At 40.7% G+C, this 17,830-nt stretch overlaps 1 protein-coding gene across 1 annotated transcript; it reads right to left on the reverse strand.

The window, feature by feature from the left end:
• Positions 1–705: 705 nt before the first annotated feature.
• Positions 706–17,432, reverse strand: slc25a10b (solute carrier family 25 member 10b). Its single transcript, XM_071927691.2, has 11 exons — positions 16,844–17,432; positions 11,685–11,804; positions 10,478–10,592; positions 10,304–10,352; positions 7,212–7,253; positions 7,070–7,113; positions 6,910–6,980; positions 5,258–5,350; positions 4,151–4,228; positions 3,980–4,036; positions 706–2,982 (listed from the first exon to the last, which is right to left on the reverse strand). Exons 1-11 carry the CDS (start codon positions 16,931–16,933, stop codon positions 2,881–2,883), a joined length of 861 nt encoding a protein of 286 aa, XP_071783792.1. The 5' UTR covers positions 16,934–17,432; the 3' UTR covers positions 706–2,880.
• Between the last annotated feature and the right edge of the window lie 398 nt (positions 17,433–17,830).

Below are 17,830 nucleotides of genomic sequence, written 5' to 3' on the forward strand. Positions count from 1 at the left end.
TAAAGCAAAGGGCAGAAATGTTCGTCTGGACAGGGGAACAGAGTCACAGTGCCCCCATTCATCAGCATTTCTGAACATCACCACTTAACTCTAGATAGTCCTGCCACATAGGGCAGACTTGGAGGTCGTCATTCTGTTAAATAAGTTAATGGGCTATCTGATCTTAGCTTGGGACTAAAGTTAGGTCTATGGGCCGGTGGGAGGGAGTGGCTGAACACACACTATACTGTAGCGATGTCCTTGCTCTGATGGAGTCAAATTGTGAAGCGTGATTCACAGACAGCAAGCTTCATTGCACTACAAGCCTTTGACCAATAGGAGGTGGAAGAATACAGACACACAAAGATCACCCAGTCTCTGTTTTACTGCAGACCAGCGGTTTTCAACCTGGGAGTCAGCACAGCCTAGGGGGGTTGCAAGATGATTTATGGAATGTGACAAATATATAAATATATTTATGTCTTTCATTTGTATGACAAAATGTTTGTTTTTTTTCTTTTGAAATAATGAATACAGCTTCTAGGGATGAGTAGGCATCATTTTATTTTGGGCGGCTGTGAGCCAAAAAGGCTGAGAAACACTACTGTAGGCAACTGTTTTATTTGAGTGCAGTATAAGTAGTCACATGTGTGCTACCAAAATAAAGGTTTCATTGGCCTCACATAAAACATTATCACATAACACAAAAACTGAGACATGTTTTTAGAATTTTAATTCATTAGTATTTTAATTCCAAAATGATTAGTTCATGATCTACAAAATACAAATTCACAACCTCTCACAGTTGTGACTCCCTCCAGTTTCAGTTATCTGCATTTGCGTAAGTAGGGGTTAACACCACTTCTTATTATGGCTGATCTAAATCACATTATTGAGAAACTCTCGAACTGAAGAACATGCACACAAACACACACACACACACTCAGCCATTCTCTTAAGTAGCATTGACTTTGTGGCTATCTCATTCACACTCTAATCTTTAGGTTTATTCAGTCTTGCTGATTGATCCCATCCTCTCTTCTCATTTGACCTGGGGAAAAGGTACAGGGGAAGCTCTGAGAGAGGATCCTTTTGGTTGGTTGTGTCATTCAGACCCAGCTAGTGGTAGGATTTCATTCATAAAGTACCATACTGCCCCCTGGGGGACAGACACTATAAGGCAACATGACATGACAAAGGCTCCATCAACAGAGCAGGTATGGCACAGAGACAATGCTTCATTATTTCACCATTACAATACTGAATCAAGGTCAAATCTCCATCGTGAGAAAATAACTGGCTACAGTCACAAAACATTTGGAGGATCCCCTCCGTTGGAACCATTTGTCATGAACATTTCTGTGTATAATTTTTGAATGTGTTAAAGTACACAACATAATCCATTTATGTGTGCATGGTGTGTTTCTATGCAGTGTTTCTACACAGCAGTGTACATTTTTGTCAGTGTTGGTTTTCGTAAAGTGCCTTATAAAGCAGAGAAGCATCCTGAGTCATGAAGTCTGACATGTATTCAGCTAGATGAAACGGTAACATTACAGTCAAGAGGTGCTATTTCACTGTATAGCAATTCTCTAATAGGCTTCATATTGGGCTCAACAATAAGCGTCTCTATTGAGAAAGCAGTACGGGCTCAAGTGGTCACACAGCATTCCTTGTGAACAGACACTGAACCATTGTGCCACATGCCAAATGTAACACGCCAAATGTACCTTCAGCAGGATTTCGACTTTGACCTCGATTTCGAGGAGTCTGTTCTTACTGCTTCACTATTCAACCAACCTCTCTCTCCTTGCTTGAAAACACTAGATGAACAAGCTTGGTCCTCTTCTCCAATAGATTCAAGAATGAAATGTTGAAAGAGGTTTGGAATGAAGCAAAGAGGAATCAAGTAAAAGCTATTGAAATGTAGCCCTATGCGTTAGTAGTCAATTTCCAGTTCTAAAATATTAATGTGGTGAAAAACAAGCAAAAACAAACAAATCAACACTGAGTAAAATTCGGGGTACATCACAACAGTTGGTCACGACGGGCGGCAATGATTATTATGTAATTCCATAATAGTTCATTCAGTCTCGTTTTGGTAATGGCTTTTGGAGAAAATGGTAGACAGGTAAGAATGGCACTGATGAAAATGCTACATTATATGCTTTGTAGGCAACAGTAAATTTTGTTAACCCTGCACTAAAGCATGAACACTGTCTGCTTACTATGGCACTAACAAACTGTTGGAGAGAAGGTCTATGGGGAACACTTTCCTGGCACAAACTTTAAGCATTACAGAGATTAAAATATAACAAGCCAGAAAATCTAATTCTGAATTAGTCACAGGCAACATTCACTCTGCCATCACCATGAAATCAGAATTCCTTGGGCCTCCTTTACTCAAAATCAACTCAAACTCAATACATCTCATCCTGTCCCTTACTTACCCAACATCATACTGTACATCTACATTTATCTATACTACTGTATATCTGTATTAAACATTTGATAAAGCTAACTTTATACTTCCATTCTAACATGGGCAGGTCACTCTAAGGGTCCAATTAAGACAGCATGTGGTTTCTTAGCATCATATTGATGATTAGACCATGGGACTCACTCTTACCAGAGGGTTAGGGCTGCTGTGAATGTCCATAATTATTTAGCGTCCAGTTTCCCTACAACAGCTGATAAGACAGAGGTAGAGCGAAAGGAATAGGAAAACGTGCACAAGCCCATACAACTTTAATTTACTTCCTTTCTTCCCTTCTTTCCTTGTGACTTGTAAGAACAGAGCAGTGATGGGGAGTTGTGAACGGCAGTGGCAGCCAGTGGCGTGTCAGTTGACCTTGCAGGGGGGTTGAAGGGTTAAAAAGGGTGGCAGGTCACGGAGCATGCTCAGGAGATGATGCGGATGCCAAAGTTCTTCTTGAGCTGCTCCAGGAAGATGAAGGTGAGCACTGTGTGAGGAATCAACCGGATCCCTGCTGGGACGAGACCCTGAAACACCATTTGAAGACCGGTTACTATTAGTAGTTAGCTTGTTGTCCAATTACATCTGTGGACTTAAAAGGTACTAAACCATTTAAAGATTTGGTCTGTTATTGCAGAACTTGTAATATAGTGGGAAAAGGTCCATTAATTGGCACAACTGTTTGAAATATACACTACCAGTCAAATGTTTGGACTATGTTTTTCATAATCTTAAAGCCATTTTGATCTAAAAGCTTATGCTTAAATGTCTGAAATTTGTTTCTTCTTTCTGATGCCTATGTATGGATTTCTTTCCAAAGCCTTGGTGGCTCCTTTAAAGAATCTAAAATATAAGATAGTTTTGATTTGTTTAACACTTTTTTGGTCACTGCATAATTCCATTTGTGTTATTTCATAGTTTTGATGCCTTTATTATTATTCTAAAATGTGGAAAATAGTAAAAATAAAGAAAAATGTGGTGTGTCCAAACTTTTGACTGGTAGTGTATGCTGTGTAATTTAAATGGCTTAGCAGTTTGCCAGCTACATGCAGACCACTTACTACCACTGAAAAAAAAAAGGCTTAAAGCCATTTCTCTGCCCAGAAATGATAATATCAAGGTTCCCTCTAAGACATGTTATTGTACAGTCCCTATTTCTGAAAGGGCAGTAAGGAAAGAGGATATACGATTAGTTGTTTAGGCCCTTCACAGTAAAGATATGATGGGGCAACCTTGACAGACCTTAAATGTCTTTGAGCCAGGATTAAAAGATTAGATAGGGCAGGGGTCTTATCTTTGACTGCTGCTCTACAGCCAGAAAACAGCTCCAAGTGGTCAGGCAGAGTTAGCATCAAATCATATTAGAAGCCAAGGGTTATATTGACAGTTAGTCAAATCACTGAAATAGTCTAATAAAAAAAAAAATAAGTACCTATAATGAAGAAGTTCTGGTTGAAAGCCACATAGAATACACTCAATAACCACAGTGACGCTTATGTACAGTGTGTGTGACTGGGTTCTAACCTTGTAAAACGCCAGGGGACCCAGCTTGGCAGTTTCTCGTAGGCAATGCATCACCCCCTGGAGACACACACACACACACACACAGGGTTAGGGAGAAGTAGAGGCAGAGAGGAGTGAGAAGATAAGAAGAAAAGAAGAGAGAAAGAGAAGAGAAACTGGGGATCCACTCACTGTGTACTCTCCCTTCGAGTTCATCAGCCTCGTCTTCATCACATCCAGAGGTTGACACAAGAATGTAGCACAGCCTCCCTACAGATAAACAAAGTTAATGTGTACAGTATGTGACGGTGTGTATGTGTTTGTGTGTGTGTGAGTGTGTGTGAGAGAGAGAGAGAGAGAGAGAGAGAGAGAGAGAGAGAGAGAGAGAGAGAGAGAGAGAGAGAGAGAGAGAGAGAGATTGAGAGTTAAAGATTAAATAAATCATAACAAACATTGCAAATCTAGGGCCCAATTGTGACCTTGACTTTTAAGCACTAAGCAGTCATTTTTTACTAAATGAATGATGATGGTGTGACTCCTGGTCACATGTATGCTTCTCATCCTGGTGACAGATGCTGTGACAGCGAGACAAAGTGTCAGGACGTTGTGGGGATTTCTCAGCTCTCTGTGCCCACTGCCTGCTGCTGTTCTTATTGGCGATGGGCAGACCCACCAAACGACATATACCATATAGACCAGAAATTGATGCACAAAAATGCACAATCAAGAACAGATTGCATTGCAGGCTTAGAAAGGAGTAGAAAATGAAAACATTCAATAAACACTTAATTGGTATGTGACCCAGATACGGCCATAACAAGTGTTTGCACAAAGATATTGCTTGTCAATAAGTTAAGAAGTTTTCATTAAGAAACTGCATTTTGGTATAAAACATAACTTGCAGCGATTTCTTATAGGCAAAACTGCAGAACAGCCTAAATCCTTTCAGATTTCGAAAAGTAGATTTTATTAAGTTTTTATCCAATTATCGTCCCAAGGGCATGTTGCCAATTCAATCTTTGTGTGCTTTCATCCTAAACAAAACTGAATTAAAAGTAATTTAAAAGGCAGATGCAGAAAGATGAAAGGAGAAAAGTCCATTTTCCATTCTCATTTTTCCACTTTACCCACAGCCGGACAAAGAAACTAAGATTTTGTATAAATCTGCATGCAAGCAAAAGTACACTCTAAATGCTCAGTGTACATATCAAGTGGTCCCTATCTGAATAGAAGGGCACATATGTACTGATCTGAATCCACAAAAGACCAATCTAACCAATGAGACAACCTGATACTCACAGCAATGAAGCTGGAAAGGAAATGTGTGAATATGTTGTCTCCCATCATGCCGGTTCCCAACACCAGTTGCTTGGCCTGGTCATAACACGCCAACTAAAAAGGTGGAAGAAGAGGGAGGAGAGCGAGGAAATTAGTGGCAAATTATGGCAAAGGACCATCTGTTCTATCTGAAAATACAAATTCTATCACATGATGCTGGCCAGGGACCCTATTATTATCAATATAGCTTAGCTTGTTATAAAGGCTTTTGTGATGCACTTAACTGTTTGTTTTTTCAGACAAACACAAACAGTTTTGTAAGCAACGTGTAACCTTGAGTGTTATGAGCCTCAGAAAAGCATGTAGGTTCTGTTGCTATTATCAGTCCGTTTATAAAAGTAGAAATATTCTACAATCACTGGATCAGTACAAGTGATTAATCAACCTGTTAATAAAATGATTAGGTTACAGGCCAATGTTATGCATGAATCTGTATTTTGGTATTGTCCAGATCCAGTCCCTGCAATCGGGCATCTGATGAAAGGTCTTATGATGAATATAATGAATCCGATAAGACTAATGACTCTCTAGCTTTTGCATTATAGGTGTGGAATCAAGGTAGACTCTTCAAAATAATGAAAAGAAATGCTGTGGCATGTATTTATACAAATTATGTATACAAACATACTCTATCTGTAGCCTACAGTCAATCAATAATAATTGCTATGAATGTTTGGGACTCAATTAATGTGAATAGTTGCACCAATACTGCAGTTTCACCGAGGTTAGACCTACAGTCTGAAACCAATTTCCTTTGGTTGTGCTTGCCAACACTGACTTTCTAAAAGTTAAGTAAAGCTAAGGCTGCAATGCACTAATCCATTATGTAATGTTTAAATGGGACATTTTGAAAGAGTATGCTATTCATCTAGGAAATGGATTCAGCAATGATAAATTACCTTTATATTCAATTATCTTATTGTAAGAGTTATAGATGGACTCTCAATTTGACACACCTTGTAACAAAATGACTATTAAACGTCTTGTTAATCATTAACAGAAAAATTAATGGTAACACTTTACATTACAGTTCACTACTTAATGTTTAATTATGTAGTTAATTAATCACTGAATAGCCAATTGATATATTAGATAGTTCATAACTCATTAACATCATAATTACCAGTGGCTGCCAGAGAGGTAATGAATACATCACACACATACATCACATAATGATAAATTAAACTGTCAGTTAATGATGCTGTTCTTGATTAATTAATAAGTGCTTAAACACTTATCAGCATAAGCTATTACTTATTAGTGACTACGAGGTAATAAGTAGCTAACTGATATCTCATTCAGTGAATTCATTAATCAATGATTAATTAACTACATAATTAAGCATCAACTAGTGAACCATAATGTAAGGTGTTACCAAATGAATTTATCTTGTGTTTGTGTGATATAATACATAGAAAAGTGAAAAGGTAAAGAGAAAAACACTGCTCTTTACTGTCCTAAGAAAGCCTCAAGCTTTACAAAAATCTGCAGGAAATTTTAAAGGACATATAAGTTGCAAAGCGTGCACCTGAAATACCAGCAAAGTTGCATGATGGTAAACCTCAGTGATCTAAATGATCTGCAGAGTTCAGACTATGAGCAGTGTGACTTGCCTGTCCCACAGTGACCAGCGCTCCTCTGCTGGAGGCCATGGTGGCTCCTGAGAACAGTCTCCTCATACCCTCTACAGGACAGGACAAAGGTTAGGGGTCAGACATGGAGACTGTGTACTGTGTCCTCTGCATGCAGTTACACATTCTGCTTGTGCGTTACCTTCTCTGAAGACTCTCATGAGCCCATCAATGGCGTGTTTGTAGCTAGAAGAAACACACAAACATGTTTTAACAGTTAACATGTGAAAGAGGTTTAGAATGCCTTGGCAAATTTCCAGTTTCCAGCGAGTTACAGCACTCACTTTCTCCTCAGCTCTGGTGGCAGTTTGACATCATTCTGCATCCTAGAAGGAATCACAGTTTAGTTGACAATATTTAAAATGCAATATACCAATGAACCTGGATTTTAAAATGATCAAGGACGACACATTAAAGTTAGAGTCCTTGAGTGTAACACAATGTTAAGACACTGGCAGCAGTCAGTTGAGAAATAAAATAAATGGCGCAACCAAGTTTTTGAAAGCTACACCTGTCAGAAGCATAATACACACAATAAGTCTAACAAGTATAGTGAGCATAATAGTTTCATACATTACCCTAAAATAATGGCAATCAGTTATTCTAATGGTTCCCTTTTTAACAGCCATTTCCTGAGGCCTGTTTGATATTTGGTGGTACTTCATTCCAATCCTGTGGCCTCAAAAATAAAAAAAAGGAGTCTTGACTGGCCTTGATCCTGAACTGCTGCTTAGGTTTATCTCATCATGTGACCCTCCGATAGAGTAGTTGGGAGTCAAGTCAAATAATTACATTACCAAGGCAAAGTTGGGCAATTGTTATCTCAATTGGTAACTAGTTTATCTCTTGAGAGGGCCTCTTACTCATTTGCCCTCCCGGGCCACGACCCAAAACTAGTTTTCATGATAAATCATCATCATTTTCACAATGTTTCATTAAAATGTAGCAGAACCAGGCCTTCACAGTTCAAAATGGACCCTTGAGTAACATTCTTCCCCAGGAACAAAAATGACCCTTCACCTTTAAAGCTACAAAAGTGTCACCTTGACGCTAACCAAGACTATGGGGGGGATCTCCTCCACCAATCAGACAACTCTTCTGAAATGTACAAGTTTTATCTACAAGCCACATCAGACTGCAGACCAGGATCTCCCTCACACACACAGACTCACACAAATTAAAATAAGAATATTTATTTTTATCTGGACCAGAAGACTGAGTTCTATTGAATTGATGTTGGACAATTAGTCACATTAGATAATTAAATACATTTTGTACCATGTTACCAAAAGGATCAGGAATTGCTTTCTCCCTTCTCTTTTTAGTTCTGTAGGAAACCCCCACCTTTCTAGATATAAAAGTCATAAATCCATAAATTATTTTCATTCTTGGTTTAGTCCTCTTCTCTACTTTGTATTTCCTAATGTCTCCAATGAGTTTTTAGAATAGTGTGAATTATATACTAAATTGGTTAATCATATATGGTTAAGTGTTTTAATTATCCTCCCAATAGTTGGACCCAGTTATTCCCCTAAGACCACACTGCTACCTAAGGTCTGATTATATTTACCCATTCTTGGCCCCCACATCGATAATTATGCTCTATTTCATTGTTTCCCTATATCAACCACTACAGTTACTATGTATTCGTGATTTAAATATTAAGATTACAAGTATGTATCTAGGCTATTCTGCTAAAACAACTCAGTTCACAGAAAAGTTTGAACAGTGAAAGTTTTATTGTCTAATCATCTTTCATGTAATGGTTTTATGCAATCCATAAGTGTTTGTTTACAGGTTTCATAATGTTCACCGATTGACAACAGTAATTGGTTGAGTATGTAAAATCCAAACGCGTTATTCGAAATCTTTATCATTACATAGGCTAGGTACTAACGTAGTTGAGAGAGGTATCCTCATGTGTCTCTCTGTCTTATCATGGGCGTTGTCTGTCTCCAGAACAAAGAAATGTAGGCGGAATCTCCAAAACCGCGCAAAGTATCTTTTTACACTGCAAAACCCCGCCTTGGAATTCGGAAAAACTATAAAACTCTGAGTTCTTTGTCACCTTGTGCGCTTCATGCCCCGAGCTTCATGCTGGAAGCTATGATGCCGATCCAAACTTAGAGAACTAAGTGCTTCACGCCCCGAGCTCTATGCCGGAGGCCACGAACGCCGACACCAACTCCAAGACCAGCAAGCCAAGACTTAGCACGAGCGGAGATTCACATCTCGCTGCCTTGTAGCTACTCTTTGTCACTAATGTGATCCTGCCTTTTTACAAGCCGTTCATACTATGAAGTTGAGCTTCGCTTTTATCATCAGAACCACGAAGACTGTTATTCGTTATTTTAAGAACGAGTTGTTAATCCGTTTATTAGTAAAAGTTAGAGAAGCCAGAAGCTCCAGTCAACTCTCTCAGCTGACCACCGACCAGCCTGCCGAAGCCTCCTGCTCCATCCTGCCTGGAGTCCGGTCGACAGCGGAAAGCCAGTCGCAAGGACATCCATCTGAAAGAGCGTCTTTTTTCAAAAGACCCGCTCCAACTCTATCGTTTGCCGTTGCCAGGCGACCCGACTATTGCCGAGCTTACCAGACTCGCTGATCTTCGGGAAACCTGCTTCTACACGGTCGAAACCTCCTGATGGACCCGGCAAGTAGGCTGAAACATTTTCCATGTCTTTCTGCTGAGAGTTGATGCAAAAGCTTTACTAAAATTATCACTTAATCCAATCAGGAAAGTTAGTATAGTCTGACTGATCCCTTAGAGCGACCCGCCTCGTTTCTCCGGTTTATTGATCTAAATTGACATAACACTATTTACTGTTGCCAATAATTATCCCTAATTCTCATTTCATTTTCATTCCAATATTCCTTTCCTTCTCATTTTATTTTCATTTCATTCTCATTTTATTTTATCTCATTCTCATTTCATTATTCAACCTATAGTTTAGTGTTTTATTCTGGTTTATCTTCTGTCCATTTATCACACATTTCACCCGTTTCATGTATTACATGGTTAGTTGTTTGTTTGTTTCTTTGGTTGTTTGTTTGTCTGGTAGGTAGTTAATAAATATATTCATTCACTATAAGGTTGGTTGTTCTGTATTTCCTTCTCTGCAGAGAAAAGTAATCCCTGAACTGAAAAGATCTCATGATCTTCAGATTGATGACTGATTAGTATAGCCAAGTTAAGGTCCGTTTTTCCTTCATCTATGAAGGTGGTGCCCCTACGAGTGTAATTTGATATCTTGATCAAAGTTTCATATTTCCATACCTTTACTAAATTCGAAATTCGATATTTTCGACTCTACACGCTACAAAAACATCATTTTAATTGTGTGTATGTTTAATTAGATGTTTAATTTAATCTTACCTGACATTCACCATGTCTGCTGGCGTGCCAACAAAACCACCAGTGAAACCTGTTGGCAGAGACAAAAAACATTAGTGTGTGCACGTGTGAGTGTACAATGGCACACAAACCTGCGTGGGTGATATGTACTGTACATGTATACGTGTGTGTGTGTGTGTGTGTGTGTGTTCCTACCTCCGAAGGCTCCCAGCAGGACCTTCTGGTAAAAGGGCATGGGGCCCTGGCTTTTGCTGCCCATCATGTCCCTCACTGTCTCATAGATGGCAAATCTGGTCAGGGAATAGGACATCTATGGAGAGGAGAGGAGAGGAGAGGAGAGGAGGATATATTAAGAGGTAGAAATCACAATTGGGGGGCAGACAGGTGTACAACATAAAACAAAACAAGTAATGGACATAGAAATGGTAGCGTAATTGGGATTAAATTGGGGAGTACAATGAAAAGAGGAAAGGAAGAGGAAGGTAAAAAAGATGAAGGAGTCCATTTGAGGGCTGAATCCTGTGTTCTCCTCGTCATAATGTCACACTGTTGCTTCATTCAACCACCAGGAGGAGTCTATGTCTACACAGCCCAGGAGTTCAGACATAGTTTTGAGTATTCAATGTCCCGGTCAGCTATGTCAGCTATATTGCATCTGACAAACTTTACCTTGCTCTCCTCTCTATTTTTATCATTTCTTAAAAGGGCATGGGGGTACCATATATAAGCTCAGACTTTGGGCTTACGCTATCCTGCTGCCACAAAAACACAATTGTAGTCAGGTGATAGCAAGAAAATCAATCACAAAGTCACTATTGCCTCCAGATATTCCATTGAAATGATCGGTCATAATAACATGTTTCAACAGCCAACCAACCTGAGCCAACCAGTTCTGAATCTTTTTCTAATCTAATTAGAGTTACCAAAAGCTTATTCTGATGTCAACTGCCATGTCTCTTCCTCTAACCACACAAAGTGATAAACTTGGTTGTGGCAAGGGCGAATAATATTCAGCTCAAACTTCACTTAAGCAAGGGAACAGGCTGAGAGCCAAGCACTCGTTTTTGGTGGACCATGTGTAGAGGGAAGAAAGCAAAGTGTGAAAGTCAATATCATTATAAAATCAATCAGTACAAAAGATATAATCGTATAATGATAGATGTGTGTATGAGATAATAATGAGAATAAAAAGGCATTTATTTTTCATAATTATAGACAGAGATACTGCAGCTGACTAAAGAGACCGCAGAGAGCCATCAGCGGACTAATGTTTATAGGAGAGATGGGATAACGATTAACATTAATGGTGCAACCAGACTGAAAGGATAAGCCATTTTATATAATACTGACAGAAACTCACACAAACAGACACACACAATCACACACACACACACACACAGACCTGTCTGCAGAGAGAGGCAGAAAGGCCACTGTAAAGAGCCAGCAGTCCGTCATTCTTCACCACATGAACGGCCATCCCCACCATCCTCATCTTGACCTCCTGCTGCGTCTGCAGGTGCACCTGAAAAGACACAGTCAGGCATTAGCATTGTTACCATATTTATTAACATGCTGGACATTATAATAACATTGGACACATTTAACAATTGATTCATAAGCCTTGCAAGTCTACACACATTGGGAATACACCGTCCTGTCAGGGCTGAGAATTGACCCAGCAACCTTTTGGGGTAAAAGGCAACCTCTCTACCGCTTGGCCAAGCTGCCACTTGAAATTCTTAAAGGTTAAAACACTACTAATAGTGTTTAGTAATATTCCTGGCAGCAACTGCATGATTACACACAAGTTGCAACAGCTCGCAACTACAATGGGTGAACGGTGAGCCTGAAGGAATGGAGTAAGGTGTGACACAAGCGGTTGTCACACACTTACTCTCTACAATGGGTGGACTGTAGTTGTCACCCTGAACACGCACACACACACACACACACACACGCGCGCACACACGCCTAAACATACACACACAAGCAGCCTTAGGTTAAAGCATGGCCAACTAGCTCCTTTCTATGTATGTGTGTGTTGTCCTTGTCAGAGGAGCTCAGTATCTCTAGAACTGGGCTCTGTTCCAAGTCTGGCCTCCATTCAACCAATCAGGAGTGGCATGGCCTTTGCCCTCTGTTCTAGCCAACCAGTGTTTGAGCTGGAAGGCCACTGATCCCTTCAAACCACAGTATTTTTTCTCCCTCTCTCATCCTCTCATCACTAACCTAAAATAATGGCTGTTTGATTCAATTCACTTCATTCTTTCAATCATTCTGTCTATTTTTACTACATCTATCATTCTGTTTTAACACATTTATATATCAACCCACCCCCAAAAGGTTGTTCCTGTCAGGTCTACACCTAACTAGCATGACTTCAGTAGTTAGCACAAACCAAGTGGAGTGGCAAGTTAAAGGAGGATATTTGTTTATTTAGTATTGCATACATGACCTAATCTGCAACCACTGTCCCCTGTTAGGCTTTTAAGCTTTTAAGTTTAAAAGAGAAACACTACATCATTAAAGCATATGAAGAAAAATATGTAGTGGTAAAAAATACACAGCATTTTACACGTTTTTACACAAGTATCCATTAAATATAAAGATAAAGATAAAGATGCACCTTATTGATCCCCCAGGGAAAATTCAGGTGTCACAGCAGCAATGTACAGTACAGTAGCAGAACAAAGAGAAGGTAATAAAAAAATAAAAAAAATAGAAATAGAATAAGAATAGTGCAGAAAGGATATAGGCAATATACATAACAATATAACGATATAAATATAAAATGATTAAAAAGTGTCTCAATGTCCAAAGTGTCTGAGTGGTGTTATCCAGTGTAATAAATTTAAATTAATAAATTTAAAATTGATTTAAAATTGAGTCCGGGGATATCATTGACATGTATATTGGTTTTCTGTTTTATCCTCATTTCATTGTGCCTGACTAGAGTGCTTTCATATCAATGCATGCATGACGTTACGCTCTGCTTACTGTCAATCGCCTGACACACACAGGCAGAAATGGAAGCCTGAAAATAATCCCTCAAAAACATGTCGCCTTGCAAACCTAATTGTCATATTCATGTCTTTCATTCATGTCTGTCATTTAGGGCATCTTCACTAGCTGGGACAGCTGTTCATTTCAAGCTAGGTTTGACACTGTAGTTTGTATTTTAAAAATGACAAACACAAGTAAATGTTAAAAAATCTAATTACATGTTGCAAGTATTGCAAAAGGATTTGAGGAAATGTTAACTATATGTAGACAGAAGTAAATGAGCTGTCACATGACACCAGTATTCTCCTTGAAGGTCTGAAAATGGGAACATATCAGTCTTGCTTAAAGGAGTTGAGACACGACCACATTGAGCCATCAGCATGCAAGCACACACACACACACACACACACACACACACACACACACACCCTAGTGACAAGGACCTGGGTGAAAGCTGGTCTTGTTATGTTAGGTCAGGTAGGTTGGGAACACACCCAGATCAGATAAGGACAACAATAGGGTGACCGATCTAATTGGGGCAATAGAAATCTGAGTTAACAGGAAATCTATAAAACATGACTATGCATTCCTCGTGGTGTGTGTGTGTGTGTGTGTGTGTGTGTGTGTGTGTGTGTGTGTGCGTGTGTGTGTGTGTGTGTGTGTGTTAGGTCAAAACCCACTTCCCTGCTTTGGACTAAATTGCACTGCAGTTACTCTAAATTTAGATGCCCTGCAGTTAGATTTTATGGGAATGAGGTAAGTGTAGAACATTGTCAAGACATAACTTGCTCAGGTTTAAAGCTGTTGCTGCAAAATCACCATTTGTCTTGCAAGAGAGCACAAGACTATCCACTCTCTAGAAAATAAGTAGTTAATTTGGAAAGGCCAAAGAAAGATCTACTGACTCCAAAGCCTTAATATCAGGATCATAATTAGTTGCCCAGGAGCACAAAGCTGGGCTCACTTGTTTGTTCATTGGTTAGTTTATTCACTGGATCATTCATTTGTGATTTGCTTTTTGCAATGCACACTGCACAGTGCTTAGGGAATTGGGGTTTGCACTCTTTAGGCCGTGCAGAGCCCTGGAGTTATGTTCACATTTTAATGCAAGAAAGATTTTGCACACTCCTTGGCCATTGACTTCTAAGATAAGAGTTTTTTTTCATGGGCCAGAGTCATGCATGGTCCCATGCGGCATCACGCTGCATCAAAGTTCAAATAAATTTAACTTTGAACCCCCCCGGTCGCTGATCTGCCAATGCGCAGCCAATGGCTTTACAACAGGCAGTTGCAGTACACCCTACCATCTTTGTAGTCTTATGATGATTTCCAAAATGGAGTAAAGGTCAATCAGTCCTTCCCCTCAATTTATTAATCCCTACCATCAGAAAAAAAAACCAGTATGTCACGTGATAAATTACATCACATTACATTATATTACAAAAATCAATCTGACGAAGTGTCGCTTGTGTTTCACTTGCTGTATCTTAAGATGTATTGTGCAGGTTGTTCCACGGAGTGTGTAGGTGGATACAAATTCTTCACTGGTTTTCATTTAGTGCCATTTATTGTACTGGAGAGGCTACAATATTTCGCTTTTCAACATGGCAAGCATAGCACAAGAGCATTGGTCTTTTGCTGAAATAAGAACGGCCCTTAAGCGCCCTGCATAACAGAAATACAGTGTGCGCTCATACACCATGCAGTACGGTAGAGGTCAAACAAACAACTCAAGGTTGGTGCTCTGTACATTCATGTACCAAGAAGTAGCTCTGTGATTTTCTACCTGTATAGTGGCTAAGTCAATGCATGAATTAAATATTTTGTTCAGCGATTCTTTCTTAGTTACAACAACACTGTGCTACCACAGCACTTTGGTGTTAACAGGTGGAGTTCTTAAAGCCAACGTAGTTTCACTCACTCCATACACACCCCCACCCCACGCCTCCACCCAAGCACCTAGGAAGCGCTAGCACACTTGTCATATTTTGTTTGAAGCTGCTGCTGATGTGCACATGCCTGTGTGTATAGCTGTGTATGTGTGTCCTTGTTACTGGTTGCCGTGGTGTACAATACAGAATGATGACTGAACCACAGCCCGAGGGGAGTAATGCAGCCACACTGAAAACAGCTACTACAACGCAGACTCAAGGTTAAGGCACTCGACTTATCTGTCCCGCACAGGCCAAGAGATTTATAGCCAAAGTCCATAACAGACCAACAGACACAACTTTGGTCAGCAACTGCAACATTTGTCTGTCCTAGTGAGCGAGTTGAGACAGTGTCAGTCTAATGCTTCATACTAACTCTACTTTATGTGGCCGCTACCAAACATGGACCAAGTTACAGCAGAATTAAAGTACACAGTTTTTGGAGATGTTCACTTTTCTGCCAGGTTAATCTTTCTGGTTGAAACATGTTCCACGCCACAGGATAACAAAGCTGAAGACCAGGATTAAGCACTTACATGCAGCGTAGTAATTACAGACTGTCTCTACATCATTACACACTTCCTGAGGGCCATTTACTGGTATCAGGGTCATCCTGCAGTGTGTGGTGCTGTCCTCAGTGCCGACCCTATGGATTTAATAAGGTTATCTAGCAGCCGAGAAGTGGCATGCAAGTAAATCGAATGAGGATTTTCTTCCCATTCACTCTTTGTCATTTTGGCACTGGGTAGACCGACTGTGACTGTCCTGAAAAATGTAAATGAACAAAGTGATGTTTAGTCTAGTATGGGTTATATAATGATTTACTCCTGTTTACTCTGTGCAGTGCATTGAACCAAGAATGAACCATCCACAACCCCACTGGGTAATGGACACACACACACACACACACACACACACACACACACACACACAGAGCTGCTGTCATGTGACCATACGGAAAGGAGAGAAGACCCTCCTCAGTGTGGTGCAATTACCATTTTATAAGTATCTTTCAAACTTAAAAAAATATGTATACTATAATAGGCCGGTGCATGGTTTCATTTGGTAACAACAAAGAATCCAACATCTATTTTCCATTTTCCTCCCATTTCTCCAAATTATGGACAAACAGCTGATATTGCATTCAGTTTACCAATTTTCTCTTTGAGGGAGAGTAATAGAAAACTGAAACACTGAACCAGAACAAATACCACACACGCCAGAATAACTTTCCTGTTGATCTCTCCCCTGCACAACGTGGTATGTGGAAGCTAGTTCGGATTGCGTACGCCCTATATTTTGTCATCTTTGGACGGGGAAAGAAGTGAAAGTCGCTGTAAACATATTACAGTGATGCCAAAGGCGATGAAGGATATCAAGGTCACTAGGTTATAAGCTTACTGAATACCACAACCACACCACAAGTCCTTATAGGAATACTAGCCTATATGAATATGATAGTGATGTTTCGTCAGGAGGGGAGTTAACTGCAGCACTGGCTTATATGGCTCCTCTGTTCGGGAAACAGCTGGCTGCCTCGTCCTCAGGCCTGCAGCCTCTAGACGTCGGGGGTTACAGGAGGCTAATATAATTCCCTGCATCTGTGCCGCCACCACCGCTCCCTCACCTTGATGAGATCCAGAGGATGCGTGCAGCAGGCGGCCCCGCACGACGCCAGCCCCCCGAAATACCACCGCGACATCCGTTTCTCCGTCATGGTGTCTTATCTCCTGAACCGTGCTCTCGACCCGATGCTGCAACAGCGGTGACTTCCTCCCGATCCGCCTCAGCACGCAGCCTCTGCTCGGTGCCCTTCCTGGCCTGGAAACTAGCTCAGTCTGTGTAGTCGCGTGCGGTTTAAAGGATACGGATAGCCTCGTTAATCTTCAAACATTCCGACGACTGACTGCGCCACGGACCGGGGGACTTTGGGTTCCAGCAGCAACGCGCACACGCGTACCGCATCATGTACGTGCACGCGTGTAGGCCTGCGGTGTGTAAAGGCTATGCACTGTTGTCTCTTGTTCAACAACGCGCGATAGCAAGCAGTTGGCAGTGGGGAGTAGTGCAGCCAATTGCCACCGCGGACTGCGGAACTGCCTACCCGCGCGCTGGTCCGGTAGATGCAAAGGTCGACAGAGTGTGTGTGTGTGTGTGAGTGTGTGTGTGAATGCCGGTATAAAGCTCTATTCCGCCACGTCTTTCCTCAGCTACTAGTCACATTCGCAGGGCAAACCACACTTTCATCATTGTCAAACTCTCCTGCGGCTTTAAAGTGACACACACCCCTCGTGCAGCTGTACAGAAATCCGTGAAGCTCATCCTGTCTCTTTAAGGGGAACAAAGTCAACATTCTCAAGCAAGCAGAAAACTTCTGAGTCAATTGGTTACCTTGTAGCCTAACTGTGACAACGTGGTTTGTATAAAATAATCTGAAACGTGTGTCTACATCATGTGTAACGCTTCCCATGACAGGCACACTTGGGGTCTGTATCGCTGCAGCACAGCAGCATGTCAGAGCATTTGCACTCAGTCGGGCAAGTGAGGCCCGTGTTTAAAGAATGAACCCTTTGCTTGTGAGCCACAAAACAAACAGGCACGATATAGGTTTGGT

This window comes from Centroberyx gerrardi, chromosome 3 (assembly GCF_048128805.1).
Source record: "Centroberyx gerrardi isolate f3 chromosome 3, fCenGer3.hap1.cur.20231027, whole genome shotgun sequence".
Taxonomy (NCBI): Eukaryota; Metazoa; Chordata; class Actinopteri; order Beryciformes; family Berycidae; genus Centroberyx; species Centroberyx gerrardi.

Coding starts and splice junctions, on each gene's coding strand:
- slc25a10b (XM_071927691.2), bottom strand. CDS start 16,933: ATGACGGAGAAACGGATGTCGCGGTGGTATTTCGGGGGGCTGGCGTCG. Junction 11,805..16,843: donor ATCCTCTGGATCTCATCAAG/GTGAGGGAGCGG, acceptor GTGTCTTTTCAG/GTGCACCTGCAGACGCAGCA. Junction 5,351..6,909: donor CGCTGGTCACTGTGGGACAG/GCAAGTCACACT, acceptor CCACCTTTTTAG/TTGGCGTGTTATGACCAGGC.